Source organism: Tursiops truncatus, chromosome 16 (genome assembly GCF_011762595.2).
Source record: "Tursiops truncatus isolate mTurTru1 chromosome 16, mTurTru1.mat.Y, whole genome shotgun sequence".
Classification (NCBI taxonomy): Eukaryota; Metazoa; Chordata; class Mammalia; order Artiodactyla; family Delphinidae; genus Tursiops; species Tursiops truncatus.
Window position 1 is genome coordinate 19,355,317 of NC_047049.1, and position 21,954 is coordinate 19,377,270.

The 21,954-nt window shown below is 39.1% G+C and overlaps 1 protein-coding gene across 3 annotated transcripts in view; it reads right to left on the bottom strand.

The window, feature by feature from the left end:
• Positions 1-21,954, bottom strand: part of MXI1 (MAX interactor 1, dimerization protein) — a 97,798-nt gene that overhangs the window by 4,141 nt on the left and 71,703 nt on the right. For all 3 annotated transcript variants that reach the window (XM_019939974.3, XM_019939973.3, XM_033842603.2), the window contains 2 exons: positions 2,599-2,713; positions 1,799-1,970 (listed from right to left, as the gene is read on the bottom strand). In XM_019939974.3, the coding sequence (XP_019795533.1) occupies positions 1,799-1,970; positions 2,599-2,713 (287 nt within the window). The remainder of the gene's footprint in view (positions 1-1,798; positions 1,971-2,598; positions 2,714-21,954) is intronic.

Below are 21,954 nucleotides of genomic sequence, written 5' to 3' on the forward strand. Positions count from 1 at the left end.
CTTGGTAAGGTACTTGCACTTTGGGAATACTAAAAAAATGAGAACATTTATAATGATGAAAACATACCCTCTCTCTGCAATTTGGAGGTGGGGTGGGTACAAGGAGGTACCCACTTTTTGGTTATTTGAGGGTAACCAAAAAAGTTGATGAGGAAATATTCTTCTTTAAAGAAGAAAAAGTTAATAAACACAAGAAGAATGATAGAATTAGAAAATCACTATTTTGTAACAACTAATGAAATATTGATTGAGCAACAATCATCAATGACCGTTAAAACTATTAAGTGAAAGGTTGATAAATCTGCATAAAACATGACATCACCTGAACCCACTGACCAATGTTATCACTATCATGGGACAATCAAAAATAACACTGATGCAACAGGAAGTACACAGTGCCATGAAGTATTCTTGCCTCAAAAAAGAACATGAATTAAATCAGGCCTCTAGATCTACCAACCAGTTTACAAGAAATATGAGGGACAGAACATGTTGAATGCCACCACGAGGATTCATTCAGCCAAATCTAGAATGTGGGAAACTCTATAAGAAAAATGGCCCAGTTTCCCAGGTTCTACAAGAAATAATTGGCACTGAAAAAAAAAGTGGGAAAGGGAAAACTATTATAGATTAGAAGTACAGTTGACCCTTGAACAACTCAGGGGGTTAGGGATGCCAACTCTCCACACAGTCAAAAATCTGAGTCTAGCCTTACAGTCAGCCCTCCCTATCTGCAGATTCAACCAATCATGGATCATGTAGGTGCTGTAGCACATATTTATTGAAATATATCGACACCTAAGTGCACCTGTGCAGTTCAAACTTGTGTTGTTCAAGGGCCAACCATACCTTAAAAAGTACAAACAAATGTAATGTAGACTTTGTTTGGGTTCTAATTCAAACATACCAGGGCTTGCCTGGTGGCACAGTGGTTGAGAGTCTGCCTGCCGATGCAGGGGACACGGGTTCGTGCCCTGGTATGGGGAGATCCCACATGCCGCGGAGCGGCTAGGCCCGTGAGCCATGGCTGCTGAGCCTGCGCGTCCCGAGCCTGCGCTCCGCAACGGGAGAGGCCACAACAGTGAGAGGCCCGCGTACCGCAAAAAAAAAAAAAAAAAATTAACATCACCAGTAATAAAACATATCAACATAATGTATCTTCCTGATACTATGAATTGAGAAGGGCACAACATCACTTCTGTGATATTTCTTCCCCCAAATGTATAATACCTCAATCTAATGAAAAACATCAGACAAACCCAAATTGAGGAACACTGCATAAAATAACTGACCAATATTCTTCAAATGTGTCATGGTCATGAAAGAAAGACTGAAGAAATATCTCATGCAATGTAGGATACTGCACTGGATCCTGGATCAGACAAAGGACATTATTGGGGAAAGTGGTGAAATTTGAATAAGGTTTATAGATTAATTAATAGTATTGCATGAATGTTAATTTCCTGGTTTCAATAACTATTATGGTTACATAAGATACTAACATTAGGGGAACCTGGGTGAAGGGTATATGAGAACTCAACAATTTTCTACAGAAAACTTACAACTTTTAAGTCTAAAATTGTTTCAAAGTGGAAAATTTTCAATATACATATAATCAAGAAAAAAATTCTATAATTCATACAGGCATTGCTAGACAATGTTGTGACTACATAAAATCTAGAATGCTACATTCAATGTTGGCAAAAAAGGAAGCAAATACAATGCCACCCAACCTCCCCTCTCTAAATTCAGATACAGGGATGCTAGTGTTTCATTAGCAAAGAAGCTCACTGCCTACCTCGCTCTGAATCAGAACGATCTGAAGAAATAGTTGATCCAATGCTGTCCATTCGTATTCGTTCCATCTCTTGAGGACCCTGCAGCTGTTCCAGTCGCCGCTTTAAAAATCTCTGTTCTCGTTCCAAATTCTCTAGCTGGTGCTGGCTCTTCCTTTCAGCTTCTTCAAGTTTCTAAAATGATAAAGTGATATTTAAGTTTGTGTGAGGTACAGTACAAACAATAAAACTGACTCCTACCTAACATCTCAAAAGATTTCTTCTTTGACAGAGAAAACATGAATGACTATACGTGTGTGTATACATAAAAACATACATAAGTATGTATTTTTTAAACATGAAAAATAGTTATTTCTTCACTTTGTGTGTGTGTGTGTGTGTGTGTGTGTGTGTGTAATGAGTGCTACATTACTAGAACAGTATAGAATTTTCAAAGTCTGTCAAGTTACCACCACAAAAGAGAAACTTGCTCTGCCATATAGTTTGATGGAAAATTACTGAGAGACACAGCCAAATGAAGTCATCTCCACCAGAGGGCACAACTGCCTTCCTTCAGGGTATCAGCAGAGTAATTGTTATTTTCCTAGTATTCTCAGCTCTTCAAATGACCACGCTGTCAAAACAATTTAATGTAATCAGGTTATGTTGCTCCCATCAGATTAGCGATAAGTTTTCAGAAAATTTCTCTTGAGGTCAGTTATTAAAGGAGGTCACTGTGCTAGCTGATATATATGAATAGGAATCATTGCTAAAAAGAGAGCAGGACTGAGAATCATGTGAAAATATGACAAAAAATTCCTACCTTGATGTGTGCTTTGGCTTTGTTGAGCAAACCAAGTGTTGTGTGCCTGGTGCAATCTGGTCCTAGTGGAATCAGAACTTTTAAGCGTTCTAAACACAGGCGAAGATGAGCTCGTCTAAGAAAGACAAAAAAGTCCAATCAGTACAGCCTGAATATTCCACTAAAAACATCCTAAAGCCTATTTTAAGACAAATAAGAATTTGCACATTATTCAGTCTATAACCATGTTACGCCCCTAATTCTTCAGTTTCAACAAAGTATCTGCATGCAAGTGAAGGTGTGCCTACAGGTTTTCAGTTTCTGACATTTCTGTTGTACTCTGAAAACATCGGTCACTTCAGATTATTATCCCCAATGGTTATCTCTGTCAGAGGTGATTTAATTTTAACCTGCCCCATAAACTGTCTCAACTGTATTAATGTGGAAGTAGGAAAACATATTTGGGCAACTGTATTTGATTTTGAATGTGTAAAACCACAGGCTAGAATAGAGGTTTTCAGCTTCAGAGCACCCCAAAATGCTCACAAATTTCCATTTCTTCCCTTCCACCTTTCATTCACACACACACACCCCTCTCCACAACTGTAGCCATCCTACAGTGTTTATGTTATTATGTATTAGGCTGAACCATACAAAATTTCTGATATTCAACCATTTCTCACTTATAAAAATGGCAACTTCATATGATCCAACACAATAGAAACAGCAAAATTCTGTGGCCAGTGAGGATAGGGTTAGGCAAAATATATGGCCCTGAGATCAATTCTAGCCACTGAAACAACAACCCATAAAATAGTCCCCTGCTTCCTAATATCTAAGTGTACCAGCTATCATTAGCTTTTCATTTTTATTTCTGTCTCCCTCTTCCCTCTTACTACCCCTTACCCACCACCTCCAATTTTCTACACATGGAAAAAAGCCATGACAGAATTCTTCACTAAAAGTCACTGTATTCTTTAATACACCCATCCTATGGGCAAGTTAGGGAAATTTTCTCTGTAAATGCTAGTAGAGAGCCTCATGAATTTATATTCCCTATACCCTACAGGAACTATGATTACCATGATGAGAGTTCTGGGTACATAATTTCACCCTGAAACAATACTAGTTCATATATCTGGTCCTGTGCTTCATAAAGTATAACGTAATTAATCACTTAATAATATATCTGAAAAGAAAATCCACAGATGTGCTCATAGATTAGGCTCTATTCTGTAAAGAGCCATATCGAACATTTAGCAACTGTTTCAACTGTCCCACAAACAGAACACATCCTCCATTTTTTCCTCAAAGAGGGCCAAAACGGTCTACTAGCTCAACCACCGACCTATGCTTTCTTTGCCTTAATACATAAGAAATAATGTCAAGAGACATTCTCAAATGCTAGCAATTTCAAAGAGGGATATGATAAGGCAGCCAATTATGTCATTGACAAGTAAGGATGATTAAGGGTAGTGAGGTCAGAGATCTGGCAGATGAATTGTCAAGATTCTTCCAGTATCCACTAGCCCAGCTAGTTAAAGGTCTGCTAGCATTTCCATTCCAAATCTCTTTATTGAGTTCAACAACTAAAATCTAGTAATTGGCTCCAGGCTGAAACGTGACATACCTAATGTGGATAAGGAAAAAATTTTTTTAAACTTGCCCTAAATTAAAGGATTATCAATGGATTCCCCTTAATGAGATTTAACAATTTTAAAGTCACTCTCCTCCCCTGCTATGCTTCCCAAAATCATAGAACCTTTAGTAGAATTTTCCTTTTTAATTGGAAAATCTCTTAGGTGAGGACTCTCACATGATCACAAGTGCTCTTGCTGAACAGACTAAAACTAAACAAAATAAAGTCCACATTAAAAAGTGCCTTTGAGATTGGTTCAAGATGGCAGAGCAGAAGGACGTGCTGTCACTCCCTCTTGGGAGAGCACCGGAATCACAACTAACTGCTGAACAATCATCGACAGGAAGACACTGGAACTCACCAAAAAAGATACCCCACATCCAAAGATTAAGGAGAAGCCACAATGAGATGATAGGAGGGGCACAATCACAATAAAATCAAATCCCATAACTGCCGGGTGGGTGACTCCAAACTGGAGAACACTTATACCACAGAAGTCCACCCACTGGAGTGAAGGTTCTGAGCCCCACGTCAGGCTTCCCAGCCTGGGGGTCCAGCAATGGGAGGAGGAATTCCTAGCGAATCAGACTTTGAAGGCTAGCGGGATTTGATTGCAGGACTTTGACAGGACTGGGGGAAACAGAGACTCCACTCTTGGAGGGCACACACAAAGTAGTATGCACATTGGGACCCAGGGGTAGGAGCAGGGACCCCATAGGAGACTGAACCAGACCTACCTGCTAGTGTTGGAGGGTCTCCTGTAGAGGCAGGGGGTGGCTGTGTCTCACCATGAGGACAAGGACACTGGCAGAAGTTCTGGGAAGTACTCCTTGGCATGAGCCCTCCCAGAGTCCACCATTAGCCCCACCTAAGAGCCCAGGGAGGCTCCAGTGTTGGGTCACCTCAGGCCAAAGAACCAACAGGAAGGGAACCCAGCACCACCCACCAGCAGAAAAGTAGATTAAAGTTTTACTGAGCGCTGCCCACCAGATCAACAGCCAGCTCTACCCACCACCAGTCCCTCCCATCAGGAAACTTGCGCAAGCCTCTTAGATAGCCTCATCCACCAGAGGGCAGACAGCAGAAGCAAGAAGAAATACAATCCTGCAGCCTGTGGAACAAAAACCGCATTCACAGAAAGACAGACAAGATGAAAAGGCAGAGGATTAGGTACCAGATGAAGGAACAAGATAAAACCCCTGAAAAACAACTAAATGAAGTGGAGCTAGGCAATCTTGCGGAAAAAGAATTCAGAATAATGATAGTGAAGATGATCCAGGACCTCAGAAAAAGAATGGAGGCAAAGATTGAGAAGATGCAAGAAATGTTTAACAAAGTCCTAGAAGAATTAAAGAACAAACAAACAGAGATGAACAATACAATAACTGAAATGAAAAATACACTAAAAGGAATCAATAGCAGAATAACTGAGGCAGAAGAATGGATAAATGACCTGGAAGACAGAATGGTGGAATTCACTGCTGCGGAACAGAATAAAGAAAAAAGAATGAAAAGACACGAAGACAGCCTAAGAGACCTCTGGGACAACATGAAACATAATAACATTCGCATTATCGGGGTCCCAGAAGGAGAAGAGAGAGAGAAGGGACCAGAGAAAATATTTGAAGAGATTATAGTCGAAAACTTCCCTAACATGGGAAAGGAAATAGCCACCCAAGTCCAGGAAGTGCAGCGAGTCCCATACAGGATAAACCCAAGGAGAAACACGCTGAGACACACATAATCAAACTGGCAAAAATTAAAGACAAAGAAAAATTATTGAAAGCAGCAACGGAAAAACGACAAATAACATACAAGGGAACTCCCATAAGGTTAACAGCTGATTTCTCAGCAGAAACTCTACGAGCCAGAAGGGAGTAGCATGACATATTTAAAGTGATGAAAGGGAAGAACCTACAACCAAGATTACTCTACCCTGCAAGGATCTCATTCACATTTGATGGAGAAATCAAAAGCTTTACAGACAAGCAAAAGCTAAGAGAATTCAGCAACACCAAATCAGCTTTACAACAAATGCTAAAGGAACTTCTCTAAGTGGGACACACAAGAGAAGAAAAGGACCTACAAAAACAAACCCAAAACAATTAATAAAATGGTAACAGGAACATACATATCGATAATTACCTTAAATGTGAATGGATTACATGCTCCAACCAAAAGACACAGGCTCGCTGAATGGATACAAAAATAAGACCCGTATATATGCTGTCTACAAGAGACCCACTTCAGACCTAGGGACACATACAGACTGAAAGTGAGGGGATGGAAAAAGATATTCCATGCAAATGGAAATCAAAATAAAGCCAGAGTAGCACTACTCATATTAGATAAAATAGACTTTAAAATAAAGAATGTTACAAGAGACAAGGTAGGACACTCAAGGGATCAATTCAAGAAGAAGGTATAACAATTATAAATATATACGCTCCCAACATAGGAGCACCTCAATACATAAGGCAATTGCTAACAGCTATAAAAGAGGAAATTGACAGTAACACAATAATAGTGGGGGACTTTAACACCTCACTTACACCAATGGACAGATCATCCAAACGGAAAATTACTAAGGAAACACAAGCTTTAAATGACACAATAGACCAGATAGATTTAATTGATATTTATAGGACATTCCATCCAAAAAGAGCAGATTACACTTTCTTCTCAAGTGCACACACAACATTCTCCAGGATAGATCACATCTTGAATCACAAATCAAGATTCAGTAAATTTAAGAAAATTGAAATCATATCAAGCATCTTTTCTGACCACAACGCTATGAGATCAGAAATCAATTACAGGGAAAAAAATGTAAAAAACACAAACACCTGGAGGCTAAACAATACATTACTAAATAACCGAGAGATCACTGAAGAAATCAAAGAGGAAATCAAAAAATACCTAGAGACAAATGACAATGAAAACATGATGATCCAGAACTGATGGGATGCAGAAAAAGCTGTTCTAAGAGGGAAGTTTATAGCAATACAAGCCTACCTCAAGAAACAAGAAAGATCTCAAATAAACAATCTAACGTTACACCTAAAGGAACTAGAGAAAGAAGAACAAACAAAACCCAAAGTTAGTACAAGGAAAGAAATCATAAAGAGCAGAAATAAATGAAATAGAAACAGAGGAAATAACAGCAAAGATCAATACAACTAAAAGCTGGTTCTTTGAGAAGATAAACAAAATTGATAAACCATTAGCCAGGCTCATCAAGAAAAAGAGGGAGAGGACTCAAATCAATAAAATTAGAAATGAAAAAGGAGAAGTCGCCACTGACACCACAGAAATACAAAGCATCCTAAGAGACTACTACAAGCAACTCTATGCCAATAAAACCTGGAAGAGGGGGCTTCCCTGGTGGCGCAGTGGTTGAGAGTCTGCCTGCCGATGCAGGGCACATGGGTTCGTGCCCTGGTCCAGGAAGATCCCACATGCCGCGGAGCGGCTGGGCCCGTGAGCCATGGCCATTGAGCCTGCGCGTCCGGAGCCTGTGCTCTGCAACAGGAGAGGCCACGACAGTGAGAGGCCCGTGTAATGCAAAAACAAACAAACAAACAAAAAAAAACCTGGAAGACATGAACAAATTCTTAGAAAGGTATAAGCTTCCAAGACTGAACCGGGAAGAAATAGAAGATATGAACAGACCAATCACAAGTAATGAAATTGAAACTGTGATTAAAAATCTTCCAACAAACAAAAGTCCAGGAACAGATGGCTTCACAGGTGAATTCTATCAAACATTTAGAGAAGCGCTAACACCCATCCTTCTCAAACTCTTCCAGAAAATTACAGAGGAAGGAACACTCCCAAACTCATTCTATGAGGCCACCACCACCCTGATACCAAAACCAGACAAAGATACGACAAACACAGAAAATTATAGACCAATATAACTGATGAATATAGATGCAAAAATCCTCAATAAAATACTGGCAAGCAGAATCCAACAACATATTAAAAGGATCATACACCATGATCAAGTGGGATTTATCCCAGGGATGCAAGAATTCTTCAATATATGCAAATCAATCAATGTGATACACCATATTAACAAATTGAAGAAGAAAAACCCTATGATCACCTCAATAGATTCAGAAAAAGCTTTTGTCAAAATTCAACACCATTTATGACAAAAACTCTCCAGAAAGTGGGCACAGAGGGAACCTACCTCAACATAATAAAGGCCATATATGACAAACCCACAGCAAACATCATTCTCAATGGAGAAAAACTGAAAGCATTTCCTCTAAGATCAGGAACAAGACAAGGATGTCCACTCTCACCACTATTATTCAACATAGTTTTGGAAGTCCTAGCCACGGCAATCAGAGAAGAAAAAGAAATAGAAGGAATCCAAATCGGAAAAGAAGAAGTAAAACTGTCATTGTTCGCAGATGACATGATACTATATAGAGAATTCTAAAGATGCTACCAGAAAACTACTAGAGCTAATCAATGACTTTTGTAAAGTTGCAGGATACAAAATTAATGCACAGAAATCTCTGGCATTCTTTTACACTAATGATGAAAAATCTGAAAGAGAAATTAAAGAAACACTCCCATTTACCACTGCCACAAAAAGAATAAAATACCTAGGAATAAACCTACCTATGGAGACAAAAGACCTGTATGCAGAAAATGCTAAGACACTGATGAAAGAAATTAAAGATGATACAAATAGATGGACAGATATATCATGTTCTTGGATTGGAAGAATCAATATTGTGAAAATGACTATACTACCCAAAGCAATCCACAGATTCAATGCAATCCCTATCAAATTACCAATGGCATTTTTTACAGAACTAGAACAAAAAATTTTAAAATTTATATGGAGACACAAAAGACCCCGAACAGCCAAAGCAGTCTTGAGGGAAAAAAACGGAGCTGGAGGAATCAGACTTCCTGACTTCAGACTATACTACAAAACTACAGTAATCAAGACAACATGGTACTGGCACAAAAACAGAGATATAGATCAATGGAACAGGCTAGAAAGCCCAGAGATAAACCCACGCACCTATGGTCAACTAATGTATGACAAAGGAGGCAAGGATATACAATGGATAAAAAACAGTCTCTTCAATAAGTGGTGCTGGGAAAACTGGACAGCTACATTAAAGAATGAAATTAGAACACTCCCTAACACCATATACAAAAATAAACTCAAAATGGATTAGAGACCTAAATGTAAGACCGGACACTATAAAACTCTTAGAGGAAAACACAGGAAGAACACTCTTTGACATAAATCACAGCCAGATCTTTTTTGATCCACCTCCTAGAGTAATGGAAATAAAAACAAAAATAAACAGGATCTAATGAAACTTAAAAGCTTTTGCAAAGCAAAGGAAACTACAAGCAAGACAAAAAGGCAACCCTCAGAATGGGAGAAAATATTTGCAAATGAATCAACAGACAAAGGATTAATCTCCAAAATATATAAACAGCTCATGCAGCTCAATATTAAAAAAACAAACAACGCAATCCAAAAATGGGCAGAAGACCTAAATAGACATTTCTCCAAAGAAGACATACAGATGGCCAAGAAGCACATGAAAACCTGCTCAACATCACTAATTATTAGAGAAATGCAAATCAAAACTACAATGAGGTATCACCTCACAACAGTTACAATGGGCATTATCAGAAAATCTACAAACAACAAATGCTGGACAGGGTGTGGAGAAAAGGGAACCCTCTTGCACTGTTGGTGGGAATGTAAATTGATACAGCCACTATGGAATAGTATGGAGGTTCCTTAAAAAACTAAAAATAGAGTTACCATATGACCCAGCAGTCCCACTACTGGGCATATACCCAGAGAAAACCATAATTCAAAAAGACATGCACCCCAATGTTCACTGCAGCACTATTTACAATAGCCAGGTCATGGAAGCAACCTAAATGCCCATTGACAGACAAATGGATAAAGAAGATGTGGTACATATATACAATGGAATATTACTCAGCCATAAAAAGGAACGAAATCAGGTCATTGGTAGAGACATGGATGAATCTAGGGACTGTCATACAGAGTGAAGTAAGTCAGAAAGAGAAAAACAAATATCGTATATTAACGCATATATGTGGAACCTAGAAAAATGGCACAGATGAACCGGTTTTCAGGGCAGAAATTGAGACACAGATGTAAAGAACAAATGTATGGACACCAAGGGCGGAAAGTGGCGGGGGTGATGGTGGTGTGATGAATTGAGAGATTGGGACTGACATATATACACTAATAGGTATAAAATGGATAACTAATAAGAACCTGCTGTATAAAAAAATAAATAAAATTCAAAAAAAAAGTGCCTTTAAACTCTTCATTAGGATTATTATACCATATGCCTAACAACTGAACTCATGTGAGATGACTGGAGAGTGGAGAGAGACTGGTGGTTCTCTTGCAATAATTAGAGGCTCCCAAGGGAGCTCTGAATTCAATCATCTAAAGAAGTTAACAAAGCAACTAACTAGTAAAGTTAACAAGTATTTTGCCACAGGAATAACTTGTCAATTTTGTTTAAATTATTTAACCCCAGAAATTCAGTGCATATATAGGAACTTTTACTTTTAGCTTAAGAAACTTCAAAATGACTCCTTACTATAGTTTCATATCAAGAAAAAAAATGGGTGGGTCAATTTTCTGTTTTGTGAGATCTAAGTTAAAGTCATATTAACATCTAAGCAGAATTTGCAGCAACATGGATGCAACTAGAGATTATCATACTAAGTGAAGTAAGTCAGAGAAAGACAAATATCATATGATATCACTTATGTGTGGAATCTAAAATATGGCACAAATGAACATATCTACAAAACAGAAACAGACTCACAGACACAGAGGTCAAACTTGTGATTGCCAAAGGGGAGGTGGGAAGGGAGAGGGATGGACTGACAGTTTGGGGTTGGTAGATGCAAACTATTACATTTAGAATGGATAAACAACAAGGTCCTACTGTATAACACAGGGAACTATATCCAATTTCCTGGGATAAACCATAATGGAAAAGAATATAAAAAAAGGAGTGTGTGTGTGTGTGTGTGTGTGTGTGTGTGTATATACACACATACATATATATATATGGATAACTGAGTCACTTTGCTGTACAGCAGAGACTGGCACAACATTGTAAATCAACTATACTTCAATAAAAAAAGATGAAAAAATAAAACTACGCTTTAATGTGAAGAAAAGAAACATACAATCTAGGCATAAATCAATTAACAAGGGACTTCCCTGGTGGCACAGTGGTTAAGAGTCGGCCTGCCAATGCAGGGGACACGGGTTTGATCCCTGGTCCAGGAAGATCCCACGTGCCATGGAGCAACTAGGCCCGAGTGCCACAACTGCTGAGCCTGTGCTCTAGAGCCTGCAAGCCATGACTGCTGAGCCCACCTGCCACAACTACTGAAGCTCGTGTGCCGCAACTGCTGAGCCTGCGTGCTGCAACTGCTGAGGCCTGTGTGCTGCAACTGCTGAGGCCTGTGTGCTGCAACTGCTGAAGCCCACACGCCTAGAGCCCGTGCATAATTCCCTGTGCTATACCATCGGTCCTTGTTGTTTATTTTATATATAGTAGCGTGTATATGTTAATCCCAAACTCCTAATTTATCTCCCCCACCCCTATCCTGCTATTCCCTTTGGTAAGCATAAATTTGTTTTCTATGTCTGTGAGTCTACTTCTGTTTTCTAAATAAGTTCACTTGTATCATTTTTTTTAGATCCCACATATAAGTGATATCATATGATAGTTGTCTTTCTCTGTCTGACTTAACTTCACTTAATATGATAATCTCTAGGTCCATCCACGTTGCTGCAAATGGCATTATTTCATTCTTTTTTATGGCTGAGTAATATTCCACTGTATATATATATACACCATATCTTCTTTATACATTCATCTGGTTTTTTTTGTAAACATCTTTATTGGAGTATAATTGCTTTACAATGGTGTGTTAGTTTCTGCTTTATAACAAAGTGAATCAGTTATACATATACATGTGTTCCCATATCTCTTCCCTCTTGAGTCTCCCTCCCTCCCACCCTCTCTATCCCACCCCTCTAGGTGGTCACAAACCACCTAGCTGATCTCCCTGTGCTATGTGGCTGCTTCCCACTAGCTACCTATTTTACATTTGGTAGTGTATATATGTCCATGCCACACTTTGTCACAGCTTACCCTTCCCCCTCCCCATATCCTCAAGTCCATGCTCTAGTAGGTCTGTGTCTTTATTCCCGTCTTACCCCCAGGTTCTTCATGACATTTTTTTTCCTTTAGATTCCATATATATGTATTAGCATACGGTATTTGTTTTTCTCCTTCTGACTTACTTCACTCTGTATGACAGACTCTAGGTCTATCCACCTCGCCACAAATAACTCAATTTCGTTTCTTTTTATGGCTGAGCAATATTCCATTGTATCTATGTGCCACATCTTCTTTATCCATTCATCTGTTGATGGACACTTAGGTTGCTTCCATGTCCTGGCTATTGTAAATAGAGCTGCAATGAACATTTTGGTACATGACTCTTTTTGAATTATGGTTTTCTCAGGGTATATGCCCAGTAGTGGGATTGCTGGGTCGTATGGTAGTTCTATTTTTAGTTTTTTAAGGAACTTCCATACTGTTGTCCATAGTGGCTGTACCAATTTACATTCCCACCAACAGTGCAAGAGTGTTCCCTTTTCTCCACACCCTTTCCAGCATTTATTGTTCCTAGATTTTTTGATGATGGCCATTCTGACTGGTGTGAGATGATATCTCATTGTAGTTTTGATTTGCATTTCTCTAATGATTAATGATGTTGAGCATTCTTTCATGTGTTTGTTGGCAATCTGTATATCTTCTTTGGAGAAATGTCTATTTAGGTCTTCTGCCCATTTTTGGATTGGGTTGTCTGTTTTTTTGTTATTGAGCTGCATGAGCTGCTTGTAAATTTTGGAGATTAATCCTTTGTCAGTTGCTTCATTTGCAAATATTTTCTCCCATTCTGAGGGTTGTCTTTTGGTCTTGTTTATAAGGTTTCCTTTGCTGTGCAAAAGCTTTTAAATCACATTAGGTCCCATTTATTTTTTTTTTATTTCCATTTCTCTAGGAGGTGGCTCAAAAAGGATCTTGCTGTGATTTATGTCATAGAGCGTTCTGCCTATGTTTTCCTCTAAGAGTTTGATAGTGTCTGGCCTTATATTTAGGTCTTTAATCCATTTTGAGTTTATTTTTGTGTGTGGTGTTAGGGAGTGTTCTAATTTTATACTTTTACATGTACCTGTCCAGTTTTCCCAGCACCACTTATTGAAGAGGCTGTCTTTTCTCCACTGTATATTTTTGCCTCCTTTATCAAAGATAAGGTGACCATATGTGCGTGGGTTTATCTCTGGGCTTTCTATCTTGTTCCATTGATCTATATTTCTGTTTTTGTGCCAGTGCCATACCGTCTTGATTACTGTAGCTTTGTAGTATAGTCTGAAGCCAGGGAGCCTGATTCCTCCAGCTCCATTTTTCGTTCTCAATATTGCTTTGGCTATTCGGGGTCTTTTGTGTTTCCATACAAATTGTGAAATTTTTTGTTCTAGTTCTGTGAAAAATGCCAGTGGTAGTTTGATAGGGATTGCATTAAATCTGTAGATTGCTTTGGGTAGTAGAGTCATTTTCCCAATGTTGATTCTTCCAATCCAAGAACATGGTATATCTCTCCATCTATTTGTATCATCTTTAATTTCTTTCATCAGTGTCTTATAATTTTCTGCATACAGGTCTTTTGTCTCCTTAGGTAGGTTTATTCCTAGATATTTTATTCTTTTTGTTGCAATGGTAAATGGGAGTGTTTTCTTGATTTCACTTTCAGATTTTTCATCCTTAGTGTATAGGAATGCCAGAGATTTCTGTGCATTAATTTTGTGTCCTGCTACTTTACCAAATTCATTGATTAGCTCTAGTAGTTTTCTGGTAGCATCTTTAGGATTCTCTATGTTGACGGACATTTAGGTTGCTTCCAGGTCTTGGCTATTGTAAATAGTGCCGCAATGAACATTGGGGTGCATGTATTTTTTTGAATTTTTATTGAGTTATAATTTACATACCATATAATTCACTTGCTTTACTTGTACAATTCAATGATTTTTGGGTATATTTAGAGAGTTGTGTAACCATCACCACAGGCATGGAGTTTATTTATTTATTTTTTGGCCACACTGCATGTGGGATCTTAGTTCCTCAACCAGGGATTGAACCTGTGCCCCCGGCATTGGAAGTGTGAAGTCTTACCCACTGGACCACCAGGTACATCCCGCCTGTATCTTTTTTTTTTTTTTTTTTTTTGCGGTACGCGGGCCTCTCACTGTTGTCGCCTCTCGCGTTGCGGAGCACAGGCTCCGGATGCGCAGGCTCAGCGGCCATGGCTCACGGGCCCAGCCGCTCCGTGGCATGTGGGATCCTCCCGGACCGGGGCACGAACCCGTGTCCCCTGCATTGGCAGGCGGACTCTCAACCACTGCGCCACCAGGGAAGCCCCCGCCTGTATCTTTTTGAATTAGAGTTTTCTCTGGATATATGCCAAAGAGTAGGATTGCAGGATCATATGGTACTCTGTTTTTAGTTTATTAAGGAACATCTATACTGTTATCCATAATGCCTGCACCAATTTACATGCACACCAACAGTGTAGTAGGGTTCCACTACTAAACATTTCTTCAGTCAAGTAATTTTAAATGTGCTCCAAGATGCAATTTATATTAAGAAAACATATCCTGAGATAACATGTCTCACAAAGGCCAGTGATGCCATTTTCCATGTTTTGTAAATAGGGTCCTTCAAAACAGATAATATTATGAAGGATGAGTGGTGAATGATGTCCTCTGCTCTTCTGTGGGGACAAGTGTATGTGTGGGAGCCAAATATCATTTTCTCCAGTTTTTGTACTTGTAAGTGAATCGGGCATTTGGAGAATAGAATAACAAAGGGTTAATGGAAGTTGAACGATAGCAGCTGACCAAGGCGGAGCCACACTTTTCAAAGTTGGCATTCAAATACTGCATATAGTTTTTCACATGTGCTTATATACCACTTTTAAGTAAATGCAATGGACTCTCTGTGACTGTAAACTGGAAAGTTCAATCAGAAAATCCATTCTCTTCCATGTGTAAGTATTTTCTCTCCAGCAAATTATGAAACGAACTGTATGGCAAAATTCTTCTTCCCTTACAATGGTGCTGTGCTGCTCTCCACCCTTTCCCCCATAGTCGCCCTGCTGGTAACCAGATTGCAAGCTTAACCACCAATGACCTAGAAAGGCATGTCTTTTGATGCCATCTGGTCCTTTCTTTTCTTGCCTTCATTCTCATGTGACTGGTGGCTCAGGAGTCTCCTGTACAGAGCTGCCAAATCATGAACTGTAAGACAATGGGGGAAAAAGAGGACAAGAGACAGAGAAGAAAAAAAGCTTGGTTTGATTTGAAAATCCTTATGTACTGAGAAAAAATTTGCAACTATCATGAGATGATGTTTTTCAAGTCTTCAAGGAGTGGAAGAACTGACATAAAGAAGGATTCATGAAAGGCATGCTTCTGTACCTTTAGTCAAAGTAGGGTAAGAAGGTTGGGGAAAGTTAAGGCTGCTGTTCTGAATATTCTGGTGAACATTAGACTAACAATCAATAGGAAAAAACCTCACATTGTAAAATTAACATAATCAGACTTGATGGAAAAAATGTAGCACCCTGGTTAGCAGTTACTTAACTTTTCACAACACATCAATAGCTCAATAAAAACTATACAACTAAAATCTTTCCTAATTTAGCATGAGTGACTGTAAAGCAAAGTTAAGATTAGACACTGCAGCAGGAGGTGCCTTGTGAGAAAACTGGAGTCTTGCAGAGAGGGAGGGGGCAAGACAATGGAGAGATGGCAAAGTACTTTTATTTTCAAAGACACTTTGAGGTTTGTTTTAAAATGAGATTTAAAAGTGGGTTTTACCCAGGGGAAGAGGCAATTCCCAGTGACTAACCCTGTTGGAGAGAAGGTCCTATCAGAATTACCCACACCTTCAAAAAGGGCAAGCCCCTTGTGGGAGAAGGAACAATTAGAGTCTGTTTGGCTTTTATTTTGGTAGATTGGGATCATTTTTCCCTGAAAGAACCAGTGCTGCTTTTGATTTCAAACCTTGTAAACTCTACTGCCAAAGTGAAATAACACAGAACATGAGGGGAAATGATTTTGCCATAAAATAGCCCCTGCTAGTAGGTGTGATATTTTAATGCATAGGTATATCAACCAGAAGCAGCACACTGTTGAGGGAGGAGAGAGGAAAGAATTCCCTTTCAGAAAAAAATTGCAAGCATCTATCACACGATGATGTTTTTCAAGTCCTCTCTTGAAACTCTAATCCCTCTGCCCAACAACAATAAGAAATTTAACGCCTGCCCAGCCTCACAAACCATCCATTGGCTGATGCCCTTGGAGGCACGGTCCTTCACTGGAACTTACTTGTCTTTCATTCCTCCACTACGGGATACCAAGACTTTGCCAAGTAACGAAATAAAAATGGAAAACAAGTCAAGCGATAGGGACAGTACTGTATTTTCCTCTCTGTTGAATGTTACGCAATGGGCTGTGAGTCCTCCCTTGAGCCACTTTCTTCAAAGCTGCAGTGGCTTGTGGCCAGGTTTCCCAACTCCCTACACAACACTTTTGCACGTGACAGCAACTAGCTGTTTTTCCTACACATTTTATACTCCAGCATTTCTCTAAATGTAACATGCTGAGAATTTTCTGAAAATTAACAGTTACCAAAAAAACCAACCAAACAAAAAACTGCCTGCCTCCTTTCTTATAAAGAAAAATGACATTAAAGATGGATCCAGATATCAAGCACAATCATGCTACACATGAACTTTATTTACAAAAACGAATATGATCATATTCTGCTGTTCAGCTTACTCTGTTTGTGTAATAAGCTTTAGACAAGCTATTCCCATAAAATGGCACATGATAATTATATGCTTCATTTACAACTTATACATTATCTACTTCATAAAAAATAGACTATTAACTCCCAGTGAGTAACTTAGTAAGTGGCATTTCCCTAGCGTTGGAATTGACTGTGGTGTCATGGGGCTTAAGGACAATAAAATTAAAACTTAGGAGAATAGCTAGGACCCTCTTCTCACTTTTCAGAAAAAAACTGCTTTCATTAATATTCCTCTTAATTCAACTGGTATCTTGTAAAATAACCAGATAGGAATATTAACAAGTGTTATAATGAAGTTGTAAATTATATAAAGTACATAATATTATGATAATATAAATTATTCTATAGTCACATTTATCCACCTCAGCACTTAAAGGACTCATCTATATACAAGATAAGAAAATCAGTAAGGTTGAGATACATGTTACTCATTCTTTGAAAACTTTTAAAAATCACGTTCTCCCAGTAAAATCAAAGTAGTTCTTAGGGTAGGGAGCCAGAGAGGTTTTTTTTAAGTTATTCTGTTTTTTAAAAATAAATTTATTGATTGATTGATTTAAACACTTTTGGCTGCATCGTGTCTTCGCCGCTGCGCACGGGCTTTCTCCAGTTGCGGGGAGCGGGGGCTACTCTTCGTTGTGGTGCGCGGGCTTCTCATAGTGGTGGCTTCTCTTGTTGCGGAGCACAATCTCTAGTCGCATGGGCTTCAGCGGCTGTGGCACGTGGGCTTCACTAGTTGTGCGTCGCAGGCTCTAGAACACAGGCTCAGTAGCTGTGGTGCACAGGCTTAGTTGCTCCGTGGCATGTGGGATCTTCCCGGACGAGGGCTCAAACCCGTGTCTCCTGCATTGGCAGGCAGATTCTTAACCACTGCGCCACCAGGGAAGTCACCAGAGAGTATTTAAAGCCAGAAAGTTAAATATAGTATGCCTTCCAGAAGTTATAATTTTCCTCAAAGGTTTGGAAAAAGAACACTATTTTACATAAAAACAAGAACTGATAACATAGTGTTTATATAAAATAGTGTTCTTTATATGAAGAAGACTTTTAATAAATCTTAACATTATTTCACAGTACAACCCAGGACCTCCAGGAATCTATGTTAAACTATTAGAGCAAATTACTACAGATCACTATCAGAGCTTGGGACTTCAGAACATCAATTCTGAATTATTGTTAGGATTATGTCTTTCAAAGGTTTAGAGAGAGAGAAAGAGTGGAGTGGGGGAAGTGAGCAGGGGAGAGGTGAGTACTCAATAAATTAATGAGGACAGTGACATATTCTTTCTTAAACTACACAGATGCCATGCAGGCTGAAAGTTTAGTCTTTACATCTCAGAGATATGAAGAGGATGAAGTGCCACTCAGTCGATAACAATGACCATCAGTAAACAAAGAGCTACACTCTATTATGCCACTGAATTAGATGCTGTAAAACATTTTTAAAGATGCCAGTAGGGTTTCCCTGGTGGCGCAGTGGTTGAGAGTCCACCTGCCGATGCAGGGGACGGGGTTCGTGCCCCCAGTCCGGGAAGATCCCACATGCCGCGGAGCGGCTGGGCCGGTGAGCCATGGCCGCTAAGCCTGCGCGTCCGGAGCCTGTTGCTCAGCAACGGGAGAGGCCACAACAGTGAGAGGCCCGCGTACTGCAACAAAACAAAACAAAACAAAACAAAGATGCCAGTAATAATCTTTATCTGTTTGAAGATGCTATAATTTGGCCTACCACCTTTCCAGCTCCACCTACCATTATCCATTCCCCTTTGCAAACCTCTTCCACAAACCAAAGGTTTGTATTTACGGATTTCTCTACCTGGAATACCCTCTCCTCCAGTCCTCTAGTGGGCATCTAACTCATTTGTCAGCCCACAGCCAAACTACTGTTTCTTCCATGAGGCCTTCCTTGCCATATCCCTTCCTCAGATAATTAATACTTGATTTTTACACTAATCACGCTATATTTTAATTATCTTCTGGATAAGAATGAATCCATACTTTTTAGTCATTTCAGTTCTTCCAATACCCAAACAGAATGACTGGCCCACAGTGGGGAGAAGGGGTGTAGCAATTTCTAGTGGATATTTCTGGGACTCTCTAACTCACCAAAGTTGAGGTAAAAATACAGGGGCCTCCAAACAGTATAATCAGATGGCAGGCCAACATTCATGAGAGATTTGCTTATGGATGCCAGAACACTATACTTTGGTGTGCAGCTGTGGTCGCCATCCAAGATGACTACACGTAGAGTAACTGACAATCTCCAACCAACTCTTGTTAAGAGTCGACATGAAGCAGAGGGTTGGGAACTGCATCCATTACAAGAGAGTGACTTATCAAAGTATTTACAGTGATGGGGGACTAGGTCAACAATATCAAATAAAATTCACAGGTAACTTTTTAAAACCCATTTTTTTGGTCACCAATATCAACGTTCTGACCTTACTGACAGGCCTCCTAGCAAGTACAAAACCTGGCTGATAAGTCTGGCCTCTGTTCCAGCTGTTGTTCAAGAAATGGTGATAATAACAAGTATGATGACAGGAAGGCAATTATTAAGGAGAAAATAGAAAAAAAAAAAAAGCTAAGAAAACCCAGGTATGAGAGGGAAAAGTCTAAAAAGAAATACTCCACAATGCAAGGGGGAAAAAAATTAAATGAACGGTTTTTATCTCATTTGGTAAGATGAGAAACTCATGTCTGCATAGTTTTACAAGCTCCCAGGACTGCTGATCCCTTGAAGCCTACAGTACAGAACACATAAATTATTTCTTTTTTATTGTCCTGCATTCATCTCTAAGGGAGACTTGACTTTTGACAGCCTCATTTGAAAAAAATAATTAAAATCTGGTTCCAGAGGCATATGTTCTCTACTGAAACTCCCACAAGGAACCCAATCTCCAAAGTGATTTAACGGAAATTGCTCACTTGATATCCATTCTGTGCTCAACTTAACTTCCACGCATACGTCTCATTCCCTCTCATATCTGTTTACAAGAATTTTGTTAAAAAAAAAAAAAAACTTGATCATTCATTGACCATATTTCTTCTTTGGTCACACAAGAACTTTCTGTATTCCAAGTTTCAAAGTCTGGGAAATAGGGCTACATCACTGGTGAAAACAGTGGCAATTTGTTCTAAATACAAAATAGCTTATTTTCCTTTGGCAACTCTCCAGGGTTTTGGGTGGAGGGAAAGGATACTCCTTTCTGGAGAGATCAGGCTCTGAACCTGGCCTACTGTCAAAACTTAGCTGTGGGTGGGAGATAAATTTTTAAAAATTATTTATCTTTCACATCAATTTGGAAACTGATTAAAGATTTTTGCATTATTAACAGTTTTTCTACTCTTCAGTCTTTTGTTGGTGTTCATCCCTATTCTGGCAGCCCCCATTGGCTGATTTAATGGTACCAAGGGGCTGAGAAGTGTTGCTGTCCAAAAGAAAAAGCATTCTCTCACAGGGACTGGGAAGGCAATCTGCAATCACAACAGTAGCTACTTGTTAATTTTCTATTTGAAACACAGTGATGTCAATAGTATTGTACCCTGCCAGCCACCATGGGGTAAAGTACATTTTGAAACCAAAACAAACTTCCTACGTGCTGGCAAGTCAGATTTGAGACACAGTGATAACTTTCTGTAAGACACTGCCCTAGTTTTATATACAAAATGCACACAACAAGCATCAGTCTATTATTCTATAAGAGTTTAAGTCTACCTCTCACAGCTCCATTCCTACCCACAGCCCAGTGCAGTTTATCAAATCACAGTCCAGGGTGGAAGAGGGAAAAAGGAAGAACTATTGTTACTGACCTCTAATAAAATGGCGATCCTGCTTAGCACAAACAGCACACTCCAAGAATGCTTTGTAATGTAGATGTTCATTTAGAAGCATAAAATGAAAATAGCTTGATACCTTTAAAATTAGCCCCACTATTAAGGTGTGATTAGTGTAATAGTTCACTTTAAGGAGGTGTATGCACTTAGGAGGAAAGGCACCTTTCTTACATGAAACAGAAACACTCTGGCCTAAGAATTAATGCATCCCTGGAAGATGAATATTCACAATTTGTACTGAATATAAGTAACCTGAAATAGAGAGCTAAATGACTAAAACTGGTGACCATGCTTACTACTGGGAGACGGCAAATGGTTTGGCATCGCTGGACATCTACCAATTTAGTCAATCCAAGACAGGGATTATTTTTAAAGCCCCATTTTAGCAAAATTTCCCCAAAATCAAAACGTGGGGTTTTCTGGTTTTGTTTTTGTTTTGGGGAGGTAAAATTTGGGGCAGGAAAAAGGGTGACAAAGAGCAATTGTTGGCCAGGTGTAATTTTTTTTTTCAGGTGTAATTTAAAAAAAATTAATCCTGAGGTATTTGTAGGGCATTTCGAACCTTTTAAAAAATAAGATTCACAGAATTTTAAAATAAGATTCACAGAATTCACAATCCTGACAATGACAGAGAATTAATGTTCTTATTTCAAAGTTACTTAACTCCTCTGATCTTTCTCTTTCATTATATACTGTATCACATTTTTTTCTGACCACAAAGGGCCCAACTGAAGAGTAGTTTTTGAGAGTTACTTTTGGAGGCAGCCTCGCATAACAGCTGGCACCAATCCTAGGCATGCTCTCCTCTGATAAAGCAGAAATTTTTTCAGTGTTGTATTAGGGCACTGACAGAAGAGCATTTTTAGGCAGGTAGAAAGTGAACACGCCTTAAGAACTACTTTA